At 41.9% G+C, this 26,692-nt stretch overlaps 1 protein-coding gene across 1 annotated transcript in view; it reads left to right on the plus strand.

Annotated features, from left to right (window-relative positions):
- Positions 1–26,692, plus strand: part of cadm1a (cell adhesion molecule 1a) — a gene marked incomplete at both ends in the record, with an annotated part of 408,015 nt that overhangs the window by 237,538 nt on the left and 143,785 nt on the right. Inside the window, one exon of the mRNA XM_083889853.1 lies at positions 26,444–26,461. Coding sequence (XP_083745979.1) covers positions 26,444–26,461 — 18 coding nt within the window. The remainder of the gene's footprint in view (positions 1–26,443; positions 26,462–26,692) is intronic.

The raw sequence follows: 26,692 nt of genomic DNA on the forward strand, positions 1-26,692 counted from the left end.
GACAGAGGAAGCAGGCAGCGGAATAAATTGCACGTTTTGTGCGCACTCTTCTGCAATCTTGTCTGTGATTTTGGCTCAAATTGCTGCATCGGGTTTGAAGTCGGCCAAAGCTCGGGAACAGAATCCACCTCTCTGGAGTTTTGCCCTAAGAGCCTGCATGCATTAGGCTGCACATCAGAATGGAGATGCAGGCCCTGCTATGTGAGCATTAATAAGCCTGTTTTATAAACCCAGAGTGGTTTGCCTGGTGGAGAACTTTCTCCGCCTCTTTTCCCCCCCTACCGTCGTCTCTCTTGTCATTTATCAAGCAGCACCATAGGCCTGTTTGGCTTAATAAGTCTGTTTGTCTTTGCACTCGCAGGGTTTGCCTCTCCTCAGCAGTGCGCAGCATCAGAGGTGAGAAAGAATACCTTGGGGGTCGTAGCTCTAATTAGACTCCACCACGGTAAACCTGCGTGAGATAGCGACGCTGGATTCCTTCAGTTGATTGCACGCGATGAGCTTTCTCCACCAGGAAGAAAATCTAAAAACTTCTTTTCAAATCAGCGTCATTTTTTCTAAACTGGATTTCCTGGAACTGTGCGGCAGCCTCGTGGTGAAACGAGCAGACGACTCCGCAGAGAATTACCCATAGTGTGTTGATTAGTTACAGTGTCATATCGCTGTAAAATAATCAGTCGAGGACATTAGAGAAGCAAGACCTAATTTACATGGAACGCCGTCCTTTTAATTGCCTTACCAAAATGTGTTTCTGCGTCTTCCAAATGTTTCCTTGGTATACCAGTTTAAAATAACATATATATGTGATAGGATACTGGGTTTTTTTTTCTTCTTCAACAGCCTCATATTTTGTCTATAATCTTGCTCTTATTTATCCAGTATTTCTGCCTTTGGAGGGGATTTGATCAATAGTCCTCTTGTGAAGTGCTCATGTGTGGATGTAACAGATCCAAGCCTATTTATGTTTACTAAGATAAGTATTGACTCTGGCCATGGGGTAACTTCACGCCTTTCTTTCTCCCTGTTATATAGCAAGTGTTTTTGTTTTTAATTCCTTTCATATTTACTCTTTCATTCACAGCTGCATGACCATACTCTATAATGACCAGGGTTTCAGGCTGCAAAAAAGGATCAATTTGGCCCCTTCAGCGTCTGTATCTTAACCAATGTTTAATTTAGACAAAAGGTCAAATCTGTGGCATCTCACCTGCGGGAGTGGACTCTCTTATCTTCCTGTTGCCTCACTTTGGCTCTGATAACACCGTTTGTTTTTGTAACGACGTGTCTTCGACTGCAGCAGCTTCAAAAAATACATATTAATAGGGTAACACTTATAGTCGAGCATGCAGAGACTGTATATAAATAATGGATGTCGTCTCTGGATCCAGACGCTGAGACAAATGTGGATGTTACCGACACATGTGATCACTTGTCTGGCCACCAGGGGGCAACAGCAATGATTGCAAAGGTCACCAAACTTGATTTATAGGACCCACGCACTGGCAACGATTGTTCATACATCTCCTGTGATCACATGAGATGAGATTTGGCTCCCAAAGCCCCTTTATTCAACTAGACACTGACTTGTAATAACAAAAATGTGCTTTTTTTTTACATGACTGACTGATCAGATAATGTCACTTGTATGTATGTGTGTGTGTGTGTCTGCATGAGGTAGAGAGAAAACATGTTAGGAGGAGCTGAGACGATCAGACCTCTACTCACACTGCTGTAACATGAAATAAGTTTTTAACATTTACTAAACGTAATCATGAGTTTGTTAGCGTTTGCAGAGATAGCCATCGTCTTTCGTAGCTCCACCCCCTCAGAAAAATATGGTCTGTTTTGTTTGGCAAACTGCAAAACTCTATGCTTCCAAACAAATAGGTGGCATCACCATCATTTCATATAATGCAATTATGCCACTGAGAGTATGATATAATTCAGTGCACCAAGTACAGTGCTATTAATTGCAGAGCCAAGATGTGATGAAATTGCTCGGTACACTCATTTGTTAAATAATATTACATCCCCCCGCCCTGCCTTTATATCAATGCCGCTCCTGGCTCTTGCACCTCCTAAATGTGTGCCCTTGCCTCTTTTGAGTTTTACTGAGCTTGGATATGAAAGCATCGTCTTGCACTTGCAGGTCAGAGAGGGCAGCTGAAATTGAAAAACTTAAGCTTCACTTGGACTGAATAGGAGAGAATAATTGTTTCTTGGCAGAGCAAAGGGAAAACTCTGAGGAGGACTCTGAACCCAAGACGCCAACAGCAAGCCTAATGGTCATTTTACACTTACCCTTTTCACATTTATGTAACCAACCAATTTAACTTAGGATAGTAAGATTCTCCTTCTTCACAGTAATTGGTCTAATCAAGCTGAACTCTTGCAGTTTGCGAGGTACCTGAGGTGCAGTATCTCTGATCTTTCTCCTTCAATAATTTAATGACCACTTTCTCAATGGTAAAAATCACTCTGTACTTTCAGCGGAGGGAGTCGGTTTAAGATAAATGATGTTGTGTGTATTTCTAAGTTTGTTGACAGCTTAAATGATGCTGTGCTCCCAGAGGAGAAGGTTCGTTCATGTATTGTGCCGCTGCTGCCACTGTCTGGTGTCGTTCAGACCACGTTAACTTCCCCTCGACACGTGGGGTCTTTGTCGCAAACTGTACTGCTCTGTTTCAGTTTGTTTGTGGTGTGAAGGTAAACTACACCAAACCGTCCATCCACCATCTGCACCACTTCAACTTTGAGAGGGAGCTGGAGTCGAGCCCAGCTCACATTCATGCACGGTCAAAGACCAACTACAAACTATAATATAACTATATCAGTGAACCGTGATGAGACAAAATGGCCTCAGCATCCTGAACAATTATACAAGGTCATTGTGTAATCATATACTATATACTCTGGAAGAATTTCCCTTGATACCCGAGGAGCAATAACAAAGCGAGTGAAAGTTAGTGAAATTTAAAGAGCATTGAGGGAATCCTGATACGAGACGCCTATTGATCCTTTATTGTTTATGACACACGAGGTCCAGTCACAGTCGCTGCTAATGATGCTCATAACCACCTGTGACCGCCGGTGAGATTAAACAAACCCATAAAGCACAGAAAGTTCTACCTTGACGTCAGTAAAAACTTTGTTTTTCATTTTCCCCCCCGCAAGTCTGCAAAGTGCCGACGATGCACAATGGTAATCCCGCCTCGACCGTCCGATGAATGAGTTACAAATCCATCTCTGTGGCTTAATGTTTAAAGCGCTTTGTCTTTTTGTGATTTATCAATTTCACTACAGGGAGTTCTTGAATTTAAACAAGAATCAATACCCTCATTTATGAAAAGACATTTATATCATTTATAGCCACTATTGTTGATCTGATTTTTAAAATCATAATCACATGCTCAGTTTCTGAAAACAGTCACGTTGTTTTACGTCAAGCGCCTTTCACTTTTTCAGAGAAAAACAAAAGCTATGCCCGTCATGAATGAAGTAGATTACAGGGTTGTGGAGGTGGGGGTGACAGCAGAAGTCTGCTTTTGTCCCTCTAACTGTCTTTGCTGCTGGTGTATGTTGGTTTCTACGACAGCATGTTGTTACTGACTTTCAGACGAGGCACATCCATGGCATTAGGAGAAAGTGAGATCGCTGGCGGGTAGCTCTGGATGTTGTGTAGTTGAGGACATAGAGGCTTTTGGCTTTTGCGATCTTACATTTGTGCCAGCTCCTGCTGTCGACACAAGTTGTGGAGAAATGGATCGGGGTAATGGAGAGAACAAGAGGTAACGCCTGTCCTCAGGGTAGTTGGCTATTGTCCTGTCATTCTTCATGGCCCTGGTCAAAACTTGGGCCCCGTCAGGCCTGAAGTCATGTTAGAAGATGAATACTTAGCCTCTGTCCATTCATTTCTTTCCTGTCTTGCGATTCCAGGTCCAGGTCAGTCGCCGCTAAAAAGAATCCATTCATTTTCTTGCACCATGTGTGTGTTTTCTGCAGCAAGAATGTCTGTTCTGGCTCTACCTTGAGGTCTCTTCCCAGTTGAGTGTGTCCAAATGAACCTCCCGAGGAAAGCTCCTGTAGCGTCCTGATCAGATGCTCGAACCAACTCGGCTGACTCCGCTCAACACAAAGAAGCAACATTTCTACTCCAAACTACTCACCCTATTTCTATGCCTGAATTCCCAAATCGTGTCATCCAGAATGTTCATTGAATGGTAAACTGAAAACGACGCCTTGACACCACAATGGAGCAGTTCAGTCAGTGCTTAATAAATTTAAATGAAGTATATCTTAATAAAGCAAAGGTGATGACATTGGAAGATTTTGCAAACGCCACCTCTTTCCTCGATGGTTCAAGGCCGACAGAAGACGAAAGTTTAAAGGAGACGGAGCCTGCCCCAAAAATGCACTGTGGAACATTAAATTAGTTTCCTGTAGCTATGGTTACGAAGCAGCAGTCATTTCACTCATTTAACAGAGTGAAACACAGTGTATTGGCGCGCCATCACATTTACCGTGTCATTAGCTCTTAAGTGGGTAAGTGTTCTCTACACTGAGAATAATGTACATCAAGACACCTATCAGCTCTCAACTGGTGAAAATGCTAAACATCCAAAAGGACAAATGGAGTGCCTCCTCATCGCTGCTGAAATCTCAACCGGCATTATTTGTGCGCTCTCCAACTTCCTTTGCCTCGCCGCATCTGCAAACAGACGGTTCCCCAAACGGCCTTGACTGTCATTTCATGCTTTGCCAGTTGAATGGGAGCGACTGGTACAATGTGTTTGCACACCAAAGACTTTTCATTTCCCGAAGCCGCCAAACAAATTGAACTGGGGATGGAGCAAATGTATCTATAAGAACAGCCCTCCATTTTACCCCTGAGCTATGGCAGATTGATAGCTTTGATAGCTTTTTTTTTGAGTATGCAAGTACACACTGATGGACATTGAAACAGATAAAGACGGTGGGTGAAAATGTGAAAGAACAATTGTAATGGCTGCTTCTTATCACCACAGCAGGAGGCTGGGAATTAGATGTGACAGGATTGACACATAAAGGACGCCACTGAAATGGCAGCTAAATTAGAGGAGGCTAGTGCTAGAGCGAGATTCACCATGGAGCTGACTCAACCCAGGGAAAGCACATGTATAATCAGCTCCGGAGACGATCACACAGAAACCACTAAAGCTCATCATCTCGGCGACATGATGTTAACGCAAGCAGCATTATTCAACACTCAAAAGGCCATAATGGCTGGTAATCATAGCTTTGCTGTAGAAATAAAAGTATGTTAGTATGTTGTACAACTGAGTGATTTTGGGTTTGATGGTACTGGAGCAGTAATCAATCAGAAGTATGGATTCTGGAGAGTTCACTGCTGTTGTGTTGGATAAATATGGATTACTCACACTGTGCATCTTAATACTGTAGGTTAGTCAGTCGACTGGTTTCGTATGTTGGGAAAAAAGGGGTTAAAATGCATTTTCATCAGTGAACTGAAGTCGTTCTGATGCCTTCATCTGGATTTTCTGTTCTGATTTAGTGCTCATGATGTCCCGTGACATGCATGATAATGTAATTGAACGCGATAACTGATGGAACATGTCAGTGCATTTGCTCCGAGGCTTGTCTGAATGAAGGATGTTGTCATATTGGTGCTTCGCACGCCGTGTTATGAAGCGGACATGACGAATATTGACTGCCATGTGTTGTGAGGGTTTTCTATTGACTATAAATACATTATTTTTTTACGTGCACATGAAAAAAAAATTCAATTTTGTATAATCCACTGGAGACCTGTGGGTTCACGTCGCCCTGAAGCGTACTGTCAATTTGGTGTCACATTCTGTGAGTGTGCCATGTCAGAGATCTCACGTCACCACATGTATCTCCAGCCGAGCGGTGTCATTGCTCGAGAACGGTCTGGCTGCGCCTATTATCATTCTGCTGAAGGGAAATAATGCTATGGCTGTTTGTGTCTTTGTAAAACAATCACTGTCACCATAGGTAGCGTTAAGCTGGAGTTGAAGCAATGGTTCCCCCAGCAAAAGTCCATTGTTGTTGTTTTCAACTTAAAGGTTTATTTTCCCCCCAATAAATGCTACAAAAATAGGTAAAGGTAGGCTTCTTTAAAGGTAGGGTGGCGCGTTTTAGGGTAGGGTGGAACGGACAGGCCTGTTAAAACACCATCCAATCATATTGAACATGATTGGATTGGATTGCATCTGTCAAACTGCAATCTGCTTCCCCCCACCTCCCATGCGCGTACCCTTCAAGCTTGCGCTAGCTTCCTAAATTGTCAATGAAACAGCAACGTTATGGCAGGAAAAAGGTGCCAACAACGGGACCATATCTATGTTCCCCGGGTCCTATGTTCCCCGCTTTGTATGTGACCGGGGAACATAGGACCCTTTCTCTAAAAAAGGGTCCTATGTTCCCCACTTTCACCCAGAAAGACCCTGGGAACATATGTTCCAAACCGGGAAACTCCCTCTCTCACTCTCTCTCTGTAACCCTTACCCTTACCCTAACCCTAACACCAACTCTTACCCTACCCTACCCACCCTAACCCTACCCTACCCTACCCTACCCTAACCCTTTACCCTGGAGCTCCACACCCAGGCTTCCACAAAGTGGGGAACATAGGACCTTTTTTGGGGAAAAACGGGGAACATAGGACCTGGGGAACATAGGTACGACCCCCCAACAACTGGCACAGATACTCATGTGTTATGAACCATTGTGGTATAAGACTGTGTCAGACTGATGTTGGTGTCAGTAGATGCTCAAGTTTCAGTCAGGACAGTTGTGGCCAATAAACTTAAACTTAACCTAATGGAGTTGAATCATGCACAAGTAGTAAAGATAAACACAGATGAGTCGACTATGACAGACACCAATTGCCCAATTTCTGAGACACATAGGGTGGTTTGAAGCTGTTGGTTTTATGAATGGCAATGTATTATTTGTAAAAATCTGAATTTAAATGAGCTTGATTCAATTAATGTTTTGTCATTTAGGCTTTAGGCCCGCAGACACATCCCACTTTTACACACTTATCGCAGAGAAACATAATAATAAAAAACAAAAACAAAAACACCTCCAGGTGATGCTGCACATTTATTTCCACAGATCTGTTTTAAATGCGGCTGCCGCTGCCTCAAGCATCCATGTATGTGTCGGTCTGCCGTTTGCCACAAACATGTGCTCTCGCTCAACAAGTGATCGGTGCACAGTAAAACAAATGAAAAACCTCCATCAAATCAACAGCTAATTGTGGTTGCCTCAGAAATCCCACAGCGGTTGTATCTAATTACAGTTGTCAACTCTTTACTTTTTTTGTTCCCCTTCTCTTAACAAAAGGAGCAGGAATCATATGGTTTTTATCACTTCCTAAAATCTTAATGCCTTTGTAAGTAGGGCTCTAAATCCAAATCTGTTGGATATTGACTCCCCCCTCTAATCTGTTCTCCGATGAAAGCAAGGCCTCTTTCAATAGATTTAGCAAAAATATTGTACTCACCGTTACAACACACACATCCATGCACAGTATCTACCATCAGACTCTGGGCTTTTTTTTTTGATGCAACTGCCTCTGGGCTGCAACAAAAAAATATGTGACAGACTCTGAAATGGGTTTGAGTGGTAAATTGAACTGGAGTGTGATGCAGAATATGCCAGAATGGCAGGTGTACAGCACAGCCACTGTGTGGACAGGCCTCGATTGGCAGCCTCTGTGACGGGCCGGCGTTGCTCATCCTGGCTCCTGCTTCACACTAAGTGACCACAGTCAACATCTCGGTGACTGATCTATGTGATCAGTGTGACCGGAATGAAATGGAATAAAATAAAATACTGGCCTGCAAAATAAACTCAGCCAGATATGCACTTACTTTTCTAATTGACTCATAGTGGAAAGCTGTCCTGATTAGCAGCCCAGCATGAGCACTATAGAAGCAACACAGTAAGCCCATTTATTTCATATAATGCTGAAGGATCAGCTGGGTGTCCACAGTTAAAATCCTCTTCAACACAGAGCAGGGTGTAGCATAATTGATTGGCCCTTTTCAGTGGCTTTATGTCACAAATTAGAGATAGAGTTGACTAAAGGCACTTGTTATTATTTTCTGCCGAAATCGTCCAACGGGGTCACACTTGTTTCATCGTTATCCCAGTGCCAAACTTCCGAGTCGCTGCCCACATCACTGTTGTTTCGTATAATTGAAATAGGCTTGATGATGTAGTTACGGATGGCAATTAAAAAACAACCCAAAGATTTGGCTTTTTAAGAGGCGTGCCATCGTTGTAATATGTTGGTAAAGGATGTGATACGGCAGTGTAAGCTGTTTCCGAGTCAACTGACACAAATCGCAGCTCTTAAATTTTAAATATCGACTTCCTCAAACCCAAATGATTGACAGGTGAGCGTGCACAGCAAATGTGAGGGATATAGATTTACGGCGTTCATAAATCTATGGCAGTACAGTACTGGCATTGGTTCCCGCTCCCTCCATGACCCGTAGAGTATTAGTGGTATCAATAACATATGTATGGGCAGAAAAAAAGCAGTCAAAGCAATTAAATATGCAGACGGGTGATCAACATGCAGCGTAAGTGGAAGATAAACGATGTCCATCGAGGAGCTTTTTCCTCTGTCTGCATAAACAAACAATAACCCTGCTGTCCAGGTGCCTGGAATGCAGTAGAGATTAATCGCAAGCAAACTCTTAAAATGCCTCCTGTTTGCATCGCACCGACATGTCTCCAAGAACATCCAGAAGATTCAGAACACAGACTAATGAACGAAGCTGGCGTCGGGGAGAACATCACTTACAACAATGCTCGTGTGATCTGACACCAGTTGTGCTTGTGCATATTCTCCACCTTGGACGACGAAAGATAGAGAGAACGTGTGAGAGTGCTGTGAAGTAAAGACAGATGTGTGTTGTAAAGGCTGAGTCAGCTGTAGGGAACGCTTCAGAAAGTAATTTGTTTGATTTTATATGCATTTTTTTTCTTTTTTGGCAACGACTGCACTGGACAAATGGATTACTGGGCTGTAATTTGATTTGTTTGTTTGTGCTGTATCATTTTGTTTTGTATGCAGCTGTAAAATGTGAAACTCTAAATGGTACACTTACACCAATGGTGGAGCAAATCTTTTGCTTGATGATGATAATACGCGTAATAAAGTCATTGCAAAGACACAAATTGGGACAAAACTCAAGCAAGTAATGAAGTGTAAATATGAACCTCACAGTTGGTGTGAACAACATGTCTTTCATGGGTTGAGAGTCCTGTTAGCAGGTGGCTAACAGAATTGTTATTTTTTGCAGGATGAAAAGGCCAAGTATTAGCATGTGGCTAATACAATATGTTTGTGTGGGATCAAAATGGCCAAGGTTTAGCATGTGACTATTGGAATATGTTTGTGGAGGATGGAAATGGACAAATCTCAGCATATGGTGAACAAAATATATTTGTTTTCTGATCAAAATGGCTAGCTTTTAGCATGTGGCTAACATGTAGAAGGTCTAAACAGCCAAGTTTTAGCATGTGGCAAACAAAATATGTTTGTGTGGGATCAAAATGGCCACATTTTAGCATGTGGCTATTGGAATGTGATTGTGGAGGATGGAAATGGCCAAATCTCAGCATGTGGCAAACAAAATATATTTGTTTTGGATCAAAATGGCTAGCTTTTAGCACGTGGCTAACATGTAGAGGGCGAAAACAGCCAAGTTTTAGCATGTGGCTATGTTTGTGGGGAATCAAAATACCTAGGTTTTAGCATGCGGCTAACAGAATATGTTTGTAGAGGGTAAAAATGGCCACATTTTAGCACATGGCTAATATATTAGTGCAGGATTAAAATAGCTGGTTCATTTTGCTGGTTTGATAGCAACGCAGTTGTCATTTCCAATCACTTTTCTGTCAGATTGTGGTTGCGATTTGATTTGTAATGTAATTAATGTAATTTCATTGTTTAATTTGACAACATGGAGCTGTAGAATTTAAGCCTATTGAGAGAAATCAGAGACACACCTGTCAACAAAAAGAGACTTTGTTTGTTTTATCTGACACAAAATTCCCAGCTAATACGACCGCTCATGCGTCTGCTTCTCTTCCAGCTGTTTGTGCTTACCTATACCATCAGGAGAGCCGCATCCTCGCACACTTCACAAACAACAAACTGCCAAATCGCCCATGTTGAGACGAAGTAGTGCTACATCTAATTTTATCTCTCTCTAACAGCCCAAAACAAATCTGGTCTTTGTACCATCATGGGAAGTATGGTTGAAGGATGAAGCATATCCTATCAAACCATAGTCGCTGCTGCGCTCCCTTGATCTGCCACAATTTATTGCACCATAGATCCCCAGCTAATTTATCACAAACCATCATGTGACGATGTTGGTTCATCATTGCGGTCCAAGCGTACCCTCACCATCTTGAATGAAGTAGGCCGTTATATGCTTAGGGAATTCTCTCAATCCGCTTACCAAAGGTCTGTACCAGTTAAGTTATCCTCAGCGTGGAGCATATGCTGCCTTTTTTTCTTTTCTTTTTTTTCTGTGATACTGCAGTGTGAGAGCCACATCTGGCAGTGCAGTCATCTTGGCAGTAATTTTCCTCGCAATATGCTCTTCAGGGGTTGGTTAGAACCGTGTGTTATTATTATTTTCCCTGCCAATGTTATTGTTATCTTGTCTTATTTTCATTTTGCTGCCAGCTCACAAAGTGTTACCACTATGAGATGCATTTTTTATTATTATTGTCTATCAGATCTGTTACTAAACTAAGAGGTAAGTGTTTTTTTTTTTGTTTTTTTTTTGTGAAAGGTCATACTATAGGACAGGGGTGGGCAACAGTTTTTTCCAGAGGGCCACACACCCATAAATGAAGCAAGCAAAGGATGGGGCACAAATAAAAGGTGTTAAATAAATAAATACATGTTGATCATTGTATCCAACTTTATATGCAACATGCAAATACTTTATATTTATATATAAGTCATTTGAGCTGTGAATGTTTAGTCTGTATTTGCACCTTGAGCTAACCTGTGAGGAAGTCGCGGGCCAGATAAAAGTTGTATGCGGGCCAGATCCGGCCCTGGGGCCTTATGTTGCCCGCGTGTGCTATAGGACATACTTTCTTCAGCTAATTACTGTCATTCAAAGGCCATGTTATGTTTTAATTTTTAAAAAAAAATGCTTTTTTCACTTGAAACAAACAGGCATTTCATTTTTTTAAATCATGGAACTGTTCACGTACGCAAAAGCAAGGTGTAATGTGAGATCAAGGGTTTCTGTTTTCGCCTTGAAATAGAAACAGAAATGCTGAAAATTAAAATGGTTGTCAAACCAAGAGACAATACCAACGACAGCTGTTTAAAAAGTTCAGTCAAAGTAAACTTAGCAAATTACGTCAAGACAACTTTGTTAATTTAGTTTGAGTAAACTCATGTTGAAGTTTCCAACTGAATTATCTTTGGCATTGAATTTCTTTTTCCTCTTTTCAGAAACCAAACAAAACAAATAACAAGTGTTAACAAATGTGTTATTGATTCCAAAGAGACTAAAACAAAACCAGCAAAAACACACAGTGTATTCAAAAAAGACAAATTTGGTCTTGAAAATGGAATAATGTTGATGCAGCCAAAGAAGGGATGCAACAAAAATAACAAACCAACTAATAATTTTCCTCTTTCTATTAATTTACCTATTTTAGAAGTGAGGTATGAAGAGATTTCTTCTCCTATACGTCAGTTCAGAGTGACATGACTCGATGAACTCTGCCCTCAGAGAAAGGGCAGGTTTTTGTGTGGGTGGTCAACGCTGTCGAGTGTGACGGACGCTTCGTCTGTGCAGAGGATTGGATTTTTTTTTTATTTTTTTTTTAATTAGCTCACACCAATAACTCTCCTGTATCCTGACACTGTCACTGTTAGCGGCTCAGCTGTGCATGACTCACTGTTATGCTTTGTCGGGGACCAGATGATGCAGCTATCTGCTGACCTTTTCTTCATAATCACTGCTTTGTAGCTGAATGTCATGAGCTTAATTTGGACATGGGGGAGGCCACTTAAAAAGCAAGAGTTGACAATTAAAAATCCAGCTCCAGCTTCCTCTTCACATATGTTGCAGGTAGAGTTTGATGGGGGGGGATTTATGGATCAATGGAGAACAACATTTGTATTTGACTGAAGCTCATTTGTAGAGACCGTGTGCAAATGTGTACGTCCAGGGGTGATGTATTAGTAGGTCATACAACATCATGGTTGCACTTTGGTGCTGTGTTTCCATCACGGTACAGTTTGCTAACCCTGGGTTAGGCTTGCATTTAGACTGACAACAGTGCTTTGGGCAACAGTACAAGCGATGACATACCATACTGTAGGGTTAGGGTTAAACGGTGGAAACGCGGCTTCTTTAAAGGTGCCATATGTAAGAATGTGGCCAAAAACGGTTACTACATTCAAATTCAAAATTCCGAAGTCTTTAAGGTTTCATTTTCTGACGTAACTGGCAACCCGTGGTTGCTCGGCAGCTGAGACTCTACTGACTCAGATACTCAGTTGCTTTAGATTTATTACATAATGCACCTTTAATATAAGGGAAAATAAATCAGTAAATTATAGATCATGTATCGTCTAATTTAAAATATGTGATGTTTAAAACAATAGAATGCATGAAAATGGTGAAACCCAGGAAATAGGAAGCATGTAGCAGTTATATCCACCAACCCATTTGACTGGTCTATGTCTAGGGAAACCGAATTCACTTAATTATCTCTCTTGATTTTTAACTTAACTAAATTTTCCGGTAACGCTTTCTTTTACAGTCCCCTAATTACCAGGTATTTACCTGGTAAATTCATGGTAACACCAAAGTGTTACTAGGTAATTACCAATGGTAATAAGAAAGTAAATACAGTGAAACTGTTGCCAAAATACTGGGCATTTACCTGGTAACTATATAGTTAATTATAGCGTGTTATTACTGCTGTTAATAAGAAGGTATGTACAGCTAAACTATGGCAAAACTATGGTAAATGTAAGTGTATTATTGGGTTATAAACTGGTAATAAGCAGGTACCTACAGTCCCCTAATTACTAGCTATTTACCCAAGGGGTAATCTAACAAACCTAACCCTAAAAATGTGTGTAATTACATGGAAACAAGCTTGGCTTTCTTTTACAGTACAGTTTTACTTTACTTACCGAGTACATTACCGTGCATTACCCAGTATTTTGGCAACGGTTTCACTGTATTTACTTATCTTATTACCCCTTGGTAATTACCTAGCAACACTTTAGTGTTACCATGAATTTACCAGCTAAATACCAGGTAATTAGGGGACTGTAAAAGAAAGCGTTACCAATTTTCCTTAGAAATGAATGGTCTTGATCGCTAGTTTGGAGTTTTCTTCAATATCTTCAATATCATATGATGCCAGTTTTATAAATTACGTTCCCATTTGGAGGGAAATGGATGATAAAGCATGGGACACATGACAATCTCCGTCTTTAAATGCAGTTTTTGTGTTTACCTGACTAACTTGTTGATCTCGACTGGCAAACTGTCCAAACAAGGCAACAAATGCAGTCGTCTATTTAGTGACAAACACATTTTTGGTTCAGTGGTTTTTAATAAAATACAGCAGGGCATCATTTTGAGCCAAATTCTTGAAATGGAGTCCTCAGAATGTGCCCTTAGCAGACCTTGTTAAAGTGGCGGGGGGGCGGCTATACAGTGCTCCCTCCCCTTGCAGTTGAGGGAATTGCTGCCACCTTCAAGTGCAGCAAATCCTCAGACGTAAGTGTGTTAAGCCCAGTGTGCTTTGCAGCGGCTGGAAATGAAGACAGGCTACCCCATGAAGAATGATGGCTCCTTCAAGAGGCAGCTGTCCTATTTTAAGCAGGGGCAACGCGATGTGGCGTCTGACTCTGCCCCCCCACCACCCTCCATTCTGTTTTTCTTTGTTCTTCTTTCTCAGTCCCCTCCATCTGCATCTCTGGCTTGGGGAGGGAAAGACCTCTGGACTAAATAAAAGTCACAGGAAGTGAGCAGAGCCTCAAAAGTGTGCGAGAAGGCGATGACGTGTAGCTTCCCCCAAACATCCTCACGGATAGAAATGTTATTGATGCATGTAAAGTCCTCGGGGAGGTTTCACTCAAAGGACATTTGGGGTCTTTCATCCCTGACATGAAGGTGGATGGAAACATTATTGAAGCTGTGCAACATGACAGAGGTTTCTCCTTTCAGTGGAGGGCTTGAAAGGAAAGACTCGCCTTTCTCCGTCCTTTGAGAGAGGAGCCTCGTAATTGGCTGAAATGGCTCCTCTTTCCTTCGTGAATGCTTCCTGAGGTAATTGGTGTTTATGAAGTATTTATGCTCCGTGTTTGCTGGTGGCAGCTGCACACAGATCAGAATATAGATATATGTTGGGTTTTTTTGGACCCAAAAATTTAGCATTTCCCTTACTTTCTCCTGGAGAGAAAGGTGTGTGTTTTTTTTTTGTTTTTGCCCATTTACACATTCATAAATTCAGCACAGCCATGCATTGTTGTGCTCATTGGCTGTTTTTGTGGGATTTTAGCCTCTTATATGTCCCATATAAGATGGAGACGCTGCTTTTGCTCGTAAATAAATGCCCACCATGCAATTACTCAACATAATAATTTTTAAAAAATGTGCTTAATGTCTAATATATTGATGCTGCCATTCTCTTTGGAGTCCATTGAAATGGATGAACCAATTTATCACTTTTTCCCCCAGGAAAAACATTTCACTCTCGCATTTATGTGTCAGCTATGGATGAATCTCTGTGATTTTGGTGTTTTAATTTCCCAGAGAAAGACATTTGATTGCTGTCATATTTTGTCGCAGTTTATTGTAGAATAATCCATTCATCTTAAATTGACGACATCTTGTTGTGTCAACAAAACAAATATATTCAGTTTCCTGTCGCGAATGACCAAAAAAAAACAGGAACTTTCAATCTCTGATGATGGCTCAACACCACTTTCAAGAGTCGGATACATTACTGATGTCACAGCTCTGAATTCTCACCAATACTGAAATCCAATCCAAATTGATTCATTTTATAAAGCACTTTAAAAACAACAACAGCTGAAACAAATATATCTACAAACTTGTGACCTAATGGACCTCAGAACAAACAACAAAACAATAAAATACACAAATAAACAGGTCATACAATCAAATTATATGAAAGATAAATGCCAAAGAGTAAACAATGGGCATTTTTAAAGTGGAAAGTGAAGGGGCTTGTCTAATCTCAACTGGTTGAGAACCAGTTTCATGGAATATATCAGACTTTTACTCAATTACAAGTTTGTCGTTTGTTGCCTGTTGAAACGGAGGTGGCCCCATTTTTTTTGTTTGCCTTCACCTTGTGCGTTAAATCCTCCGCTGACTCAGCGTCTTGGTTTCCCAGAAACCCCTCGTAAATGTGCTTCAGTGTGACATCAATGCAGAGTGAAATTATCCCGTCTCCGTCAGGGCCTGGTGGGAACAAAATTGTGTGTACTTTGTGAGAATGTGTGTCCTGGAACCCATAGAGTTCAGGCTTATCTCCCTCTTCTCTCTCGCTCTATCTCTTCTTTTTTTTATTATGTTTATCCTACTGTACAGCTATATCCAAAGTCTGAGTGACTGAGCTAATTGTTCCTGCTCATGCATTCTCTGCAGATTCAATTATACGCCACTCTGGACATCCTGAAAAAAAAAAAAAAAAGAATAAAATGAGGGTGGGAAAAGAGAGAAAGTGTGGGAGAGGAAAAAAGACGAAGAAGTAAAGAGGAGCTTAAGAAGGTCATTGATAAGAGAAGGGGGGAAAGTTGAAAGAGAGAGGTAAAAGCAGGATGAGAGCAAAGAAGTGGAGGCGGGAGGGATAAATTAGAGAGGGGAGTGAGAGCCGTCCCTTGAGTCATATATTTATGTAAGGAGAAAATCAGCTCACTGGAGTGTACACTGTAATGGCACCCTTCTGTATAATGATTGGCGCTGACCTCCCAAATAAGAGGATTAGTTTGTGCCTGAGCTGGCCAGAAATAATGGACCTCACCTTAGCTTAGCTGTAGTTTGACACAGCAGAAAGAAAAAGTGCGAGGGAAATAAGAAAAACCTCAGCAGAGGAGGCAGATTTTTTTTTTTTTTTTTTTTTTCTGCGCCTCATTCATCTGCATCGCCATTGTGCCAAATTGGACATGCATTCCTGCAGATCTGCTGGCTTCCTGAAACGGATGGCATAAACACACCGGCCCATAAAGTACTGTAGTAGACATCATGGAAATAAGGTGCCGCTGACTGTAACATGTTGCAGTAATTTATTCCCCCCCCCACCCACCCCGCCCCCACCCCTCCACTTTCCCTTATAACGAGCAACGCGGTGAGTTACTGCGCCTGTTATTTACATGCTAGGCTGTCTGCAGGAAACGAGCTCTTGTTATTGTAGCTTTCAGTCAGCCGGTGACAGGGCAAGTCTTCTGCTCGGGAAAACGAATATTGTGGCTCGGCAGCGAATGTTGTGGTTAATGTCTGACTGCAGGGCACACTCTCCTTTTGTGTTTTCTGAACCAGCAGGATTAAAGCATCCATCTTGCTCTCCCGCTTCCCCTAATGGTATTAGGAAAAGGGTGGATAGGTTTCAGTATTCCGTTACGGAATATCTGATACGGGGGGACGGGGCTGATTCAATTAAGTAAAAAGCTAGGTGGGAGCAAATGAGCGTCAGTGTAATAGCCTCTGAGCCACATATACCTTTAAAGTGGGGCATTTTAATCTGGAAAGATCCTGCCTCTCCACGCCGCCCCCCCACCTGCGAAAGAGAGACAGAAAAAAACAACATATATTATACACTCATTAGCAAAGGAGTGGACGGGGTCAGCGTGCAATTTCCGCCTCGGTGCAAATCCCGGTCAGTCGGTGATGTGAATAATAACAGCCGCTCCGAGAGAAGTCGCACAACATTCTGCCTTTCATGAGAACACATGAGAGCTGCAGCTGCCCGGTGTGCAGCTACGTACAGTCGGAGTAATCACATGTGAACATAGGAATTCAGCCAATTAAGCTAATAGCTTAGCAATTTCAACCCATCTGCCGTATTGTGCGGCCTCTGGGAGAATGGCGGCCCCAACACGGAGGCTGAGAGGCTTCTGTTTTTCACGCTGTTTGTGCTCTGAAGAGCACCGCGAGAAGCCAGAGTGATGTTTGGCGTGAAGACGCGGTGGGACTGTGAAAGTTGCGCCCTTGTCGCCATCGTTTTAACACAGTGGTGCAAACAGTCCGAGCGAAGCGACAGACTCGAGCGGCAACAAGCAGTTCTTTTCATAATCGATAAATCGATCGGTCAGTCGTCATGGAAACGCGCCATGCGTACCCAGCGCTACAGAAGACGTGTTCAGTGTTTGTCAAATTCAGAAATTGCATTCATTACATTGAAAAACAGCAGATGCCTCCACATCAGTGTGTACTTTTTCTCCCTCCTTAAGAAACGCCTGCGCATATATTATATAACTGATAATTAAAATGGAAACCAGCTGTTTTCTACAACTAATTATATATATATAATTATTTGTAGAAACCAGCACTTTCACCTAATAGCTCTGTAACTATAAACCAAAGTTTAAGTTTTTGAGAGTATAGGAAAACATCATAACCCAAAATATGTCGTATGTATTATTTGCATTTTTACATGGCAACTTAAGTGCATTTATGTAACATCAAATACTTCGAAATTAACATAAAAACAAAACTAGTGCTGTATATAAAGCACAGCAGTCAGAAAAAAAAAAAAAAAAAAACTTGTTTTCCGGCGTTTCCTCTGCCGTGTAGATCCACTCGTTGGCACGCTATCCAAACAATGCTTCCAACATTTCCCAAATTTCCCCCGGCCTGCCTCGCTGGTGGCATATGGTAAACCCGTGACGCTGTGAACGTACGGCGTTATTCGCCGTGCTCTTAACTTTCACAGTTTACAGGGTGTGAATGTGAAGCACAGAACACATTCTTACATCCTCATTCTTTACAAAAACTAACAGGGTTGTTGTTGGAAAGAGGAAAACGGCACTGTGGCGTTTAGGGACAGGATATGCGTTATCATCATTTTGACTCTAAATGGGACGTTGGGATCGTTTAAAAAAAAAGGACAGCGTATCAGACGGCGACCACACCAAGTGAGGTGCGTTGTGTGGCTGTATGTCAGTGAATGCCATTTTCTTCAAGGATAAGCCACAGCGGCACCATCGTGAATTAGATTTGTCGTATGTTGACTAAAAGTGTAGAGACTTTATCTTGCATCTTTAGCACCGTCACGTGTGAAGGCCTCATAGATTTCTAATGCATTACGTTTCTTGACTTCTTCTACTTCATGCAGTCGAGTGGTCAGGTTATCACGCTGCCGTTTGATATCTTCACACCGCCAAGTTCCAGCGCTGTCCAGAGCCATTGGGTTTCCATTACCACAAATCCATTTCTCTCATTTAAAATTAATAGCTGTGGACCCTTCCTGACCCCAGAGATAAGCCAAGCCAAGTCGCCTTTTTTCCTGTTAGAATACCTGCAGGATTTGGTTTTCTTCTCCTTTATTAATCCTATATTGAGTCGATGCAGCTCGGACGAATCGATATTTTGGACCCTCTTGATTTTCTTTGGTGTGAGATTTGCTTTTCGTCATTTTATTAAACGTGGTATTATTATTTTTAATGGTATCTTCCAACGATAGCAGTCACTGCACAATGATCAAGCAGGAAAATAGCAACTCTTTCAAGCTTTACGTCCAAACTCCTTACATAAAAATGTGTTTTATCATTTTATGTATTGTTGACATGCATTTAACATTTTGCTTTTTCCTATATTATGTCAAATATATTATAGGAGTGTATGGTTAGGTTTACAGGTGCAATATGTAATAAATCTAAAGCAACTGGCCATAAAATCCTCCTAATATGTCACAGAGACTCAGGAATAATGTTCATATAACAAACTGAACTCACCAACAACAACAGTACAGACAAAACTTGCATCAATTAGTTCAGTGTGCGTCCTTCCAAATGCATGGATTTGAGAAGAATAGTGTTTTGAATATAGAATACCGTAGAATAGAATTGAATTTCAATCGGGACAATACAGTACACATAGTTCCAATACAAATAATGCAACTGATGTGCTGCATGTAGATTTTATCGCTAGTCCCTACACTACACTAAACTACATGATTACATTTCATAACACATTAAAATGTGAATGCACATACATAACAACCACAAGCTAAACTAGATTGCACACAATAACAATTGTCAAATGATAAATCTAAGACATAAGCGGCGCAATAAAGTAGGATAAAACTTGCTAAAACTGCACTTGGTAGTGCACTAAAGCAGAAAATTCAAGCCAAATATGCTGTTAGTGAATGCATAGTTGTACTTGTTATAGTAGAGACTCTGGAAATGTGATTGTTTGACCAATGAGCGTGTGTCTTTGCATTTGCACATAGTCCAGAATGTAAACATCCATTAAAGAGAAGAGAATTAATGATGTCACACTGAGATTTTGTTTTGAAATCCACCATGGAAATGCAGTCCTGTTCAAAGTCATGAGATGCACATGCCAGTGTGCTCCTCCACCACACATGACTTAGTGAATGGGGAGGAGGCTTGAGGTGTTGGGGAGGGGGGACATTCCCCCGTGGGCTTCTTTTATCCCACCACCACCACCACCACCACCGCCACCTCTACACCTTGAGGACACAGCCATTGGTAGTGTAGACAGAGGGAGGTTTCTCAGTCTTATCAGCAGGACAGCACCCAGCGCTCTAATCGCCACCTCCCAGAGAGAGCCGGAGGTAAAGAGAGAGTGGATGAGTGAGCAACATCCAAGGATAGAGGGGGAAAAAGAAGGGAGGGAGGGAGGGAGGCAATGTTTATACAGGTTACATCAAATGACAGATGCTTCACAGCTGAGCACACATGTGAGTATAGGAATATTTTTGGGTGTAGTGCAGATTCTGTCCCGTGGTGCGTTTTTTTTTTTTTTTTGGTGATGAAATAACGGAGACGGTTGCATCGCGGGGTCTCTTAGCAACGACAGCTGGTGCCATCCTGAATGAAAGCACCTTCCAGATTAAAAAAAATAAATAAATTAGGTCCGAGTCGAGATCAATTGACTGGCGCGATAATTGACGTCCTCGAAATGACGTTAGCTGTTGTTAACGGTGACTCGCCATCGATCTCGCTCTTTTAATCACATCCCATTTAGTCCCAGTCATTTCATCTTTTTTGCCTGTGACAGTCCTGGACTTTGAAAGAATCCATACAATTTAGTTTTTTTGTAAATAAGGAGGAATTTTAACAGGAGCGAATGAAATTCAATTCAAAACTCGTAACTCAAACTTGTATTTGATGATTTGCTGTCTTCTGTACAGTGGTTGTTCAATAGCAGTCCGGGTGTATCTCGGCTTGTAAGGATGGAGGATATGAAGTTGCTTTTTGGGTGGATCTGCAGTGTTCGCCTTTGATGTTTCAAGTGCTTATTGAACTTTATTAAGTGCGAGAGAGCAACGCTGTGTGATACACGGAACATATTTCCCGTGCTCAGCCATTGGAAAAGAAGCAGCTGCCAAAAAGAGATGGTAGTCTTTTTTTCCCCCTCCTTCTTATCAGAATCTGATCCTTCCAGTCCAGTAACAGTTGGAAAGTGGAGAAGAGCCGTATGATTAAATTATGTTAAGGTCATTTGTGTGTATGGGAATCAAACGGGAAGTCAGCTGGCTGAGCCGGTGTAAATCTCACGAGTATGATCTCAAGCAGCTTGGATTCAGGATTGAAGTGCTATGAGTCCATATGCATGAGGAAGCCTGCAGAGCCTTTTCAGGCATATGTGCCAAATGAGTAACTTCCACAGTAACGAAACAGGAGACATTTTTCCTTCCCTGAGTTTGATGCAAAGCGTGCCAGCAAATGCTCGCGGTTTGGGATGGTGGATCCGCCAAAGTCCAAAGAGAAAATCAGTGATTTTTTTTTAGCTCCCATGGATACTCAAGCTGCTGGTCTACTGCTGCGCTGTTTGTGTTACGTTTGTGCCACTCATGGAAATCTGAATGAAAGATGGCGGCCATGTTCTCGCACAAACTGCAGTTAGTTGTGTAGAAGTCAAGGAAGGATCCTTGCAACAGCTACAGCTTCTGACTCCGCTGAAGGACTTTTCCATTTGTCTCTGTGCAAAAACAGGACAAAAAATGGAAACATAGAGTATGTTACAGGCTTTTTTCCAACTCTTTCCTCTCTGACGACAAAAGTGAAATCACACATGTTGGCTTTGACGGGCAACTTCTCAGCTTTCAGAAACCGTTGGAATTTTCCCGATAGCACAAACCGTGGTGTCACCTCTTAATGTTAAAGTGATTTAAAGATACAGTATGTGACATTTCTGCATGAACAAATTGAAAAACGACAAGTTCCAAGGATTTATGTTTATGAGTTTATGAGAGCTCGAACAATGCTTTTTAAATGCATGGAAATCTGTATTTATATTCAAGGTAATGGACCATTTCATGTCGGTTGCCTTCAAATGATGTCATCCGCTTTTCTAGACATGACTTTTCCACATACTTTTTCACTACGTTAGCCACATGACTTCATGAGCTGTTTCATGATGTCACGAAGCCAGGTTGTCTATTCTTGTTTTGATTGAGAGACCCCTACTGGAATTAAATGGCACGCTGTGCTTTTTAAAGTCCAATCTCTTCGCCCGTGCGACCTCCTCCTCTCTATGTGGAGCAGTTTATTTTCTGTCTAATGAAAATGCTACATGACCTTTTTTCTCTGAGGTGAATCTCCAGAATCAGAAAGTCAAATGCGGGGCAGAGGACGGCGGAGTAGATTCACCGGTGTTCATTAAAAAAGCAGATTTTAATCACACTCCTACGACTGCGTATTTTGGAGGACACAATTAAAATGTCTTTTCCACGAAGTTCATAATACAGTGAGTGCGACGTGCGCTAAATAACTGTATCTAAAAAAAGCTCTTAATTGCGCCAGAGTCCAGGTACGCGTGTAACCTCGGAGTTCATTGTGATCGAGCACACGGTGTTCCATTCTCCACACTTGATTTACTGGTTTAAAAGAAAGACAACAGGATCTGTGCTATTGATAATTAGTTTTTAATGTGCCACACTCATCATGTCCAATTTCATGCCCCTTAGGCAGCTGATCACAGATTTAATCAACACATTATTCCTTGATATACTTAAACTGGCTGCTCGCAGGGCTTCTCTGTGTGATGGTAGAAGTGCGAGGGTGGGCGGGGGGGGAAGGCGGTTGGTGTTAGCATGTGTTCGTGCCATTTTGTGAGAGGTCGTCAGCATGTGCATCCATCCCAGCAACGTGCCTCTTTGATAGACATAGAATGTGCGTTCCAGGCCATTAAGCAAGAGTTAGGTTTGGAGGAGACGTGCTCGGGAGCCTGTGGTCGTGCTGTTTTTTCCGGAAAAAGGAACGTAATGTTGTTGCTGCGTTTCTCGCAAAGAGGACAGTGTCCAGACCTCTGCACCTGCTGAATACAGATGAATCCTGGGCTGTTATGTCTATGGTTTATTTTATATATATATATATGTACTGTATATATATACCACTGCTCCCATAACAGCTGGGACTTTTGTGAGGTTTTTTTTTTTTTGTGGTGATGTGATGTTGGCTCATTTTTAAAAACATATTTTCCCTGCCTGCCATTACAGAGAAGGCCCCATGTGTCAGTGGTGGAGCCATAAATAACAATGATGGTGCTACCATGCTGTATAATGGCTTTATTCAGTCGGTGTGCCTGTCCATTTTGTTTGTGTCCCTTGTCCAAAACAAGACGTACTGCTGTTCAGACCTGTGTTTAATTTAGAGGAGGACAATTCCCTCAAGTCAGATTTGACCTTTTTCTTATCTGAAGTCTGTAATGAGTCTGTAGATTGTCATAATTTGTGCTTTTATGAGAAAGAAACCAATTTAATTTAATGTATAATGCATGATGTTTAAATGCAGGTTATTTTAAATTATATAATGATACATGCTTCTGGACAATGGTTAGGCAAACCTTCATGATAAAACATTTATTATTCACTCATTATTGTTATATCAGTACTTTATATTCTGTCATTTTGCTGAATTGCAGTTCCTCTTTGTTCATTTGGGTCAAAATACGAACCGAATTGTTCAAAAACACGTATCCAAACACCCCTAATTTACCCATTAACCATTAAAACTCAAGCAGAAGTCTCTTCTTTTTTTTTTTTATTCTTTTTTGTAGCTTCCATTTGTTTGAATGTCTCAAATTATGTTTGCAACACAGTTTTCATCTGTTGCTGTCACCCGTCAGCACCAGAAACAAGGCACAAAACGAGAGCAGTCAACGAGTAACAAGTTGTAAACAAGCCACCGGTTTATTTTGAAGATGGAGGGAAAATGTCAGGGCACCACAAAATGTGCCTGCTAATCCGCCCCGCAGAAAAACCAGTGCACTGCGGGTCAGATAGTGCACCACTGAGCCGCTCGGTAAACTATGATGCATGTTTACAACAGCTAGACTTAGTTTGACCTTTGGCCTCAGTGTTATCCTAAAAAAACACTTTGGCTAATCACCACGTTGCTGCATAGCGCTTGTGTCTCTGAACCCAGCCGATTTCTTTTTAAGCAGCGTTTACCTTGTGAGCTCATGTTTGGTCTGTTTAACTGTACTTTTAACAGATTGTAGTTGCGCGTCTTTTCCCAGTCAGAATCAATGAGGATTATTCTTAATTGAGCTCATGAAATAATTTAAAGGTGCCATATGTAAGAATGTGGCCAAAAACAGTTACTACATTCAAATTAAAAATACCGAGGTCTTTTAGGTTTCGTTTTTGGCGTAACTGGCAACCCGTGGTTGCTCGGCAGCTGAGACTCTACTGACTGCAATGATTGGTAGACGGCGGTAGGTGGCGCCGCATGCCAAAACATGATTTCAAAACATAAACATGATTTGCAGTCTGCAAAATATATTGTTTTAATGCGAATATTTTGTCTGTACTGTTGTTGTTGGTGAGTTCAGTTTGTTATATGAACATTATTCCTGAGTCTGTGACATATAAGTCGGATTTCATGGCCAGTTGCTTTAGATTTATTACATAATGCACCTTTAACTTTTGCTTCTGATATGAAAAAAGATGAATTTTTTCAAGTTTGTAGTTAGCCACTGTTTTTGGACGCCACCGATGTGTTTTTGTATACAGTTTTCTGAATGAGAACTCCACATTGTTCACAACAAAGAGACAGACTGGAAAGTGGGTACAGAGGGGAATAGGTAAGAAACAGAAAAAGTAGCTGCAGTTTTTATCTTGAACGACTTAGCGTCCCTGGCTGTGAGTCAAAATGTGGAGAGAGAGAGAGAGAGAGAGAGTGAGATGTTGGGAGGTATCGCTCGAACCTTATTAAATGCGGCTCAGGCCCTGGTGAAACCCTGGTTAATGTCCCTATCATCTCTGGAGTGGCCCAGCATCCAGCTCTCAGCCCAAATGACTCATGTTTAATGCATCCGTGCAGTCCTTGTCATTTAACCTCACCCCTGGAGGTTGTGGGTCAGGACGGGATACCAGAGGCTCCCGCAAGACCCATAAGAGGGCGACACGGTGCTGCAGTTATTCCTCGCCCTGCTCCCCATTTACTTAACACGGGGGGGGGGGGGAGAGCCGAGATGCTCCATATGCCTCGCCTGTTGCCGCGTAAATCTCCCAGAAGCGAAACCTCCTCGCACCCGTTGCACTGCATGAACCTGAACTCCAGGGTGGTCTGTGTTGACTGTGTGGCTCTCTGAAGCACTTTGCTGCCCGCGTGTGCTACGACTGAATGCTTAAACAGGCGGAGTGATGCTATGCCGGGAGACTTTATGACTTAGCAGTTTACTCTCTCCACTCGGCAGCTTTGGTTAAAGGCTTTTTCAGGTGAGACTGCCGACTGTCAAAACTGCAGATTTTTTTTTGTTAAAGATTCAATTCATATTGAATTCATTTGAATTAGTCATGCTCATTAAACGCTAAGCTGTGTGAAAAGTTAAAGCAGTAGGCCTGGAAATGAACGGGATTTTGTGTTGACGACGCAGTTGGACGACACATCAAACGAGTTTGTTTGAAGCATAGCGAGACCTTTAAGCTTGCAGGGATGCATGTCCAGGGATTTAGCGAAAGCAAATGAGCCACAATTAAGCAAAATACATCTCTACCTTCAAAGAAAAAGAAGAGAAGAGAGGAGAAATCCTTCTCTTTGTTTCACTTGATCTTCACGCTTCATATTCCTCTGATTCTCCCTGCTCACACGCTCAGACAGACACCCTCCCTCTCACTTTACACTCACACCCACTCCCTCTCCGTGCTCTGGATAATGGTAATTAGAATATCGCCGTGATTGAGATTTGGCAAAAGTTGAAGATGAAATAGGTTTTCTCATCAAAAGTTGCCTTGTAGCTGAAATCCTGATGCTTAGTTGGCGGAAAAATAGGGTTCTTCAATGATGGGGGATCCAAATGGATGCCAGCCTGTGTACTGATGGCCCAATGCTGCAGTTTTCTTTGCAATGTTGGATTCACAGACGTCCAAGTTTAGCCTGTTTCTAGTGTTTGATTTTTGTTTTCCCATCATTCTCATGATGACAAAATCCTATGAACACCTCGAGCGAGTTTCTCCACTTAAAACTGCGTAGAATTTGATGGTAAAATGTCCAAAACCTTGGCACAAAATGTTCATTTAGCAGATTAATTGATCAGTTTGAGGGCGGCCAAAGGTCACCGTCAATCCCGTGATCGATAAATTCCTTTTAAGTCAACAAGCACTTGTTTTATGAGTTGGTAAGAAATTGGGTCGACGGAAACTGCACCGGTCAGCGAACACACGCGCGATCCACTCTGCGGTAATTCAAGATTGCAGATTGTCTACTGACAGAGATGCTGACATAGTGTACAAGTGTATTAGGCAGTCAACTGGGTAGGGTTTTTGGGGGACGGGGGGGAGCACTTATAAGTATTCAAGATGACTGATAATGGATACATGGAACCATTATACTGTAAATCTTGCAGTGTAAATTAAAACTTCCGAAAAAAACCTCAGATACCAGGGGTTCCTACTATTTTGTCCTCCCCATTTATGTTACGTATAGTTATAAAAGGGATGAGTATTGGAGCCAATAATCGACCGGATAACTGGATGACCCTGAGGAAGCAGACGCTGTATAGACATGATGATTCTGTGTTTTCTTTCCTGTTTTTTCACAGCATGCACTGTCTACGCACTGGCAAACTGTGGGTGATTCATATTAAATGGGGCTTTGAATGCTAACCTTTCTTTTTCTCTCTCTCTCTCTTTCCTTCCCTTCCCACCTCTCCTACCTCCTCCAACACAGGAGCTGCACAATACCCAGGTAAGACTTCTCCTCACACCTTCTCCTCACCGCAACTATACATGTGATTTGAAGACGAGCTTCCTCTCAGCGTCTAGTGTTTGTGTACCAATCTGTAATTCTTCTCCATCTCAGTTTCACTCCGTCGTTTCCCTCGTTTAGATTTCTGTCTGCCTCCCTCTCGCGTTCTCCACAGTCCATTTCTTCCAAATCTCATGCAGCCGCCGTTGTCTGCTGACTGATTCATCTTCA

This window comes from Microchirus variegatus (genome assembly GCF_963457635.1).
Source record: "Microchirus variegatus genome assembly, chromosome: 5".
Lineage (NCBI taxonomy): Eukaryota > Metazoa > Chordata > Actinopteri > Pleuronectiformes > Soleidae > Microchirus > Microchirus variegatus.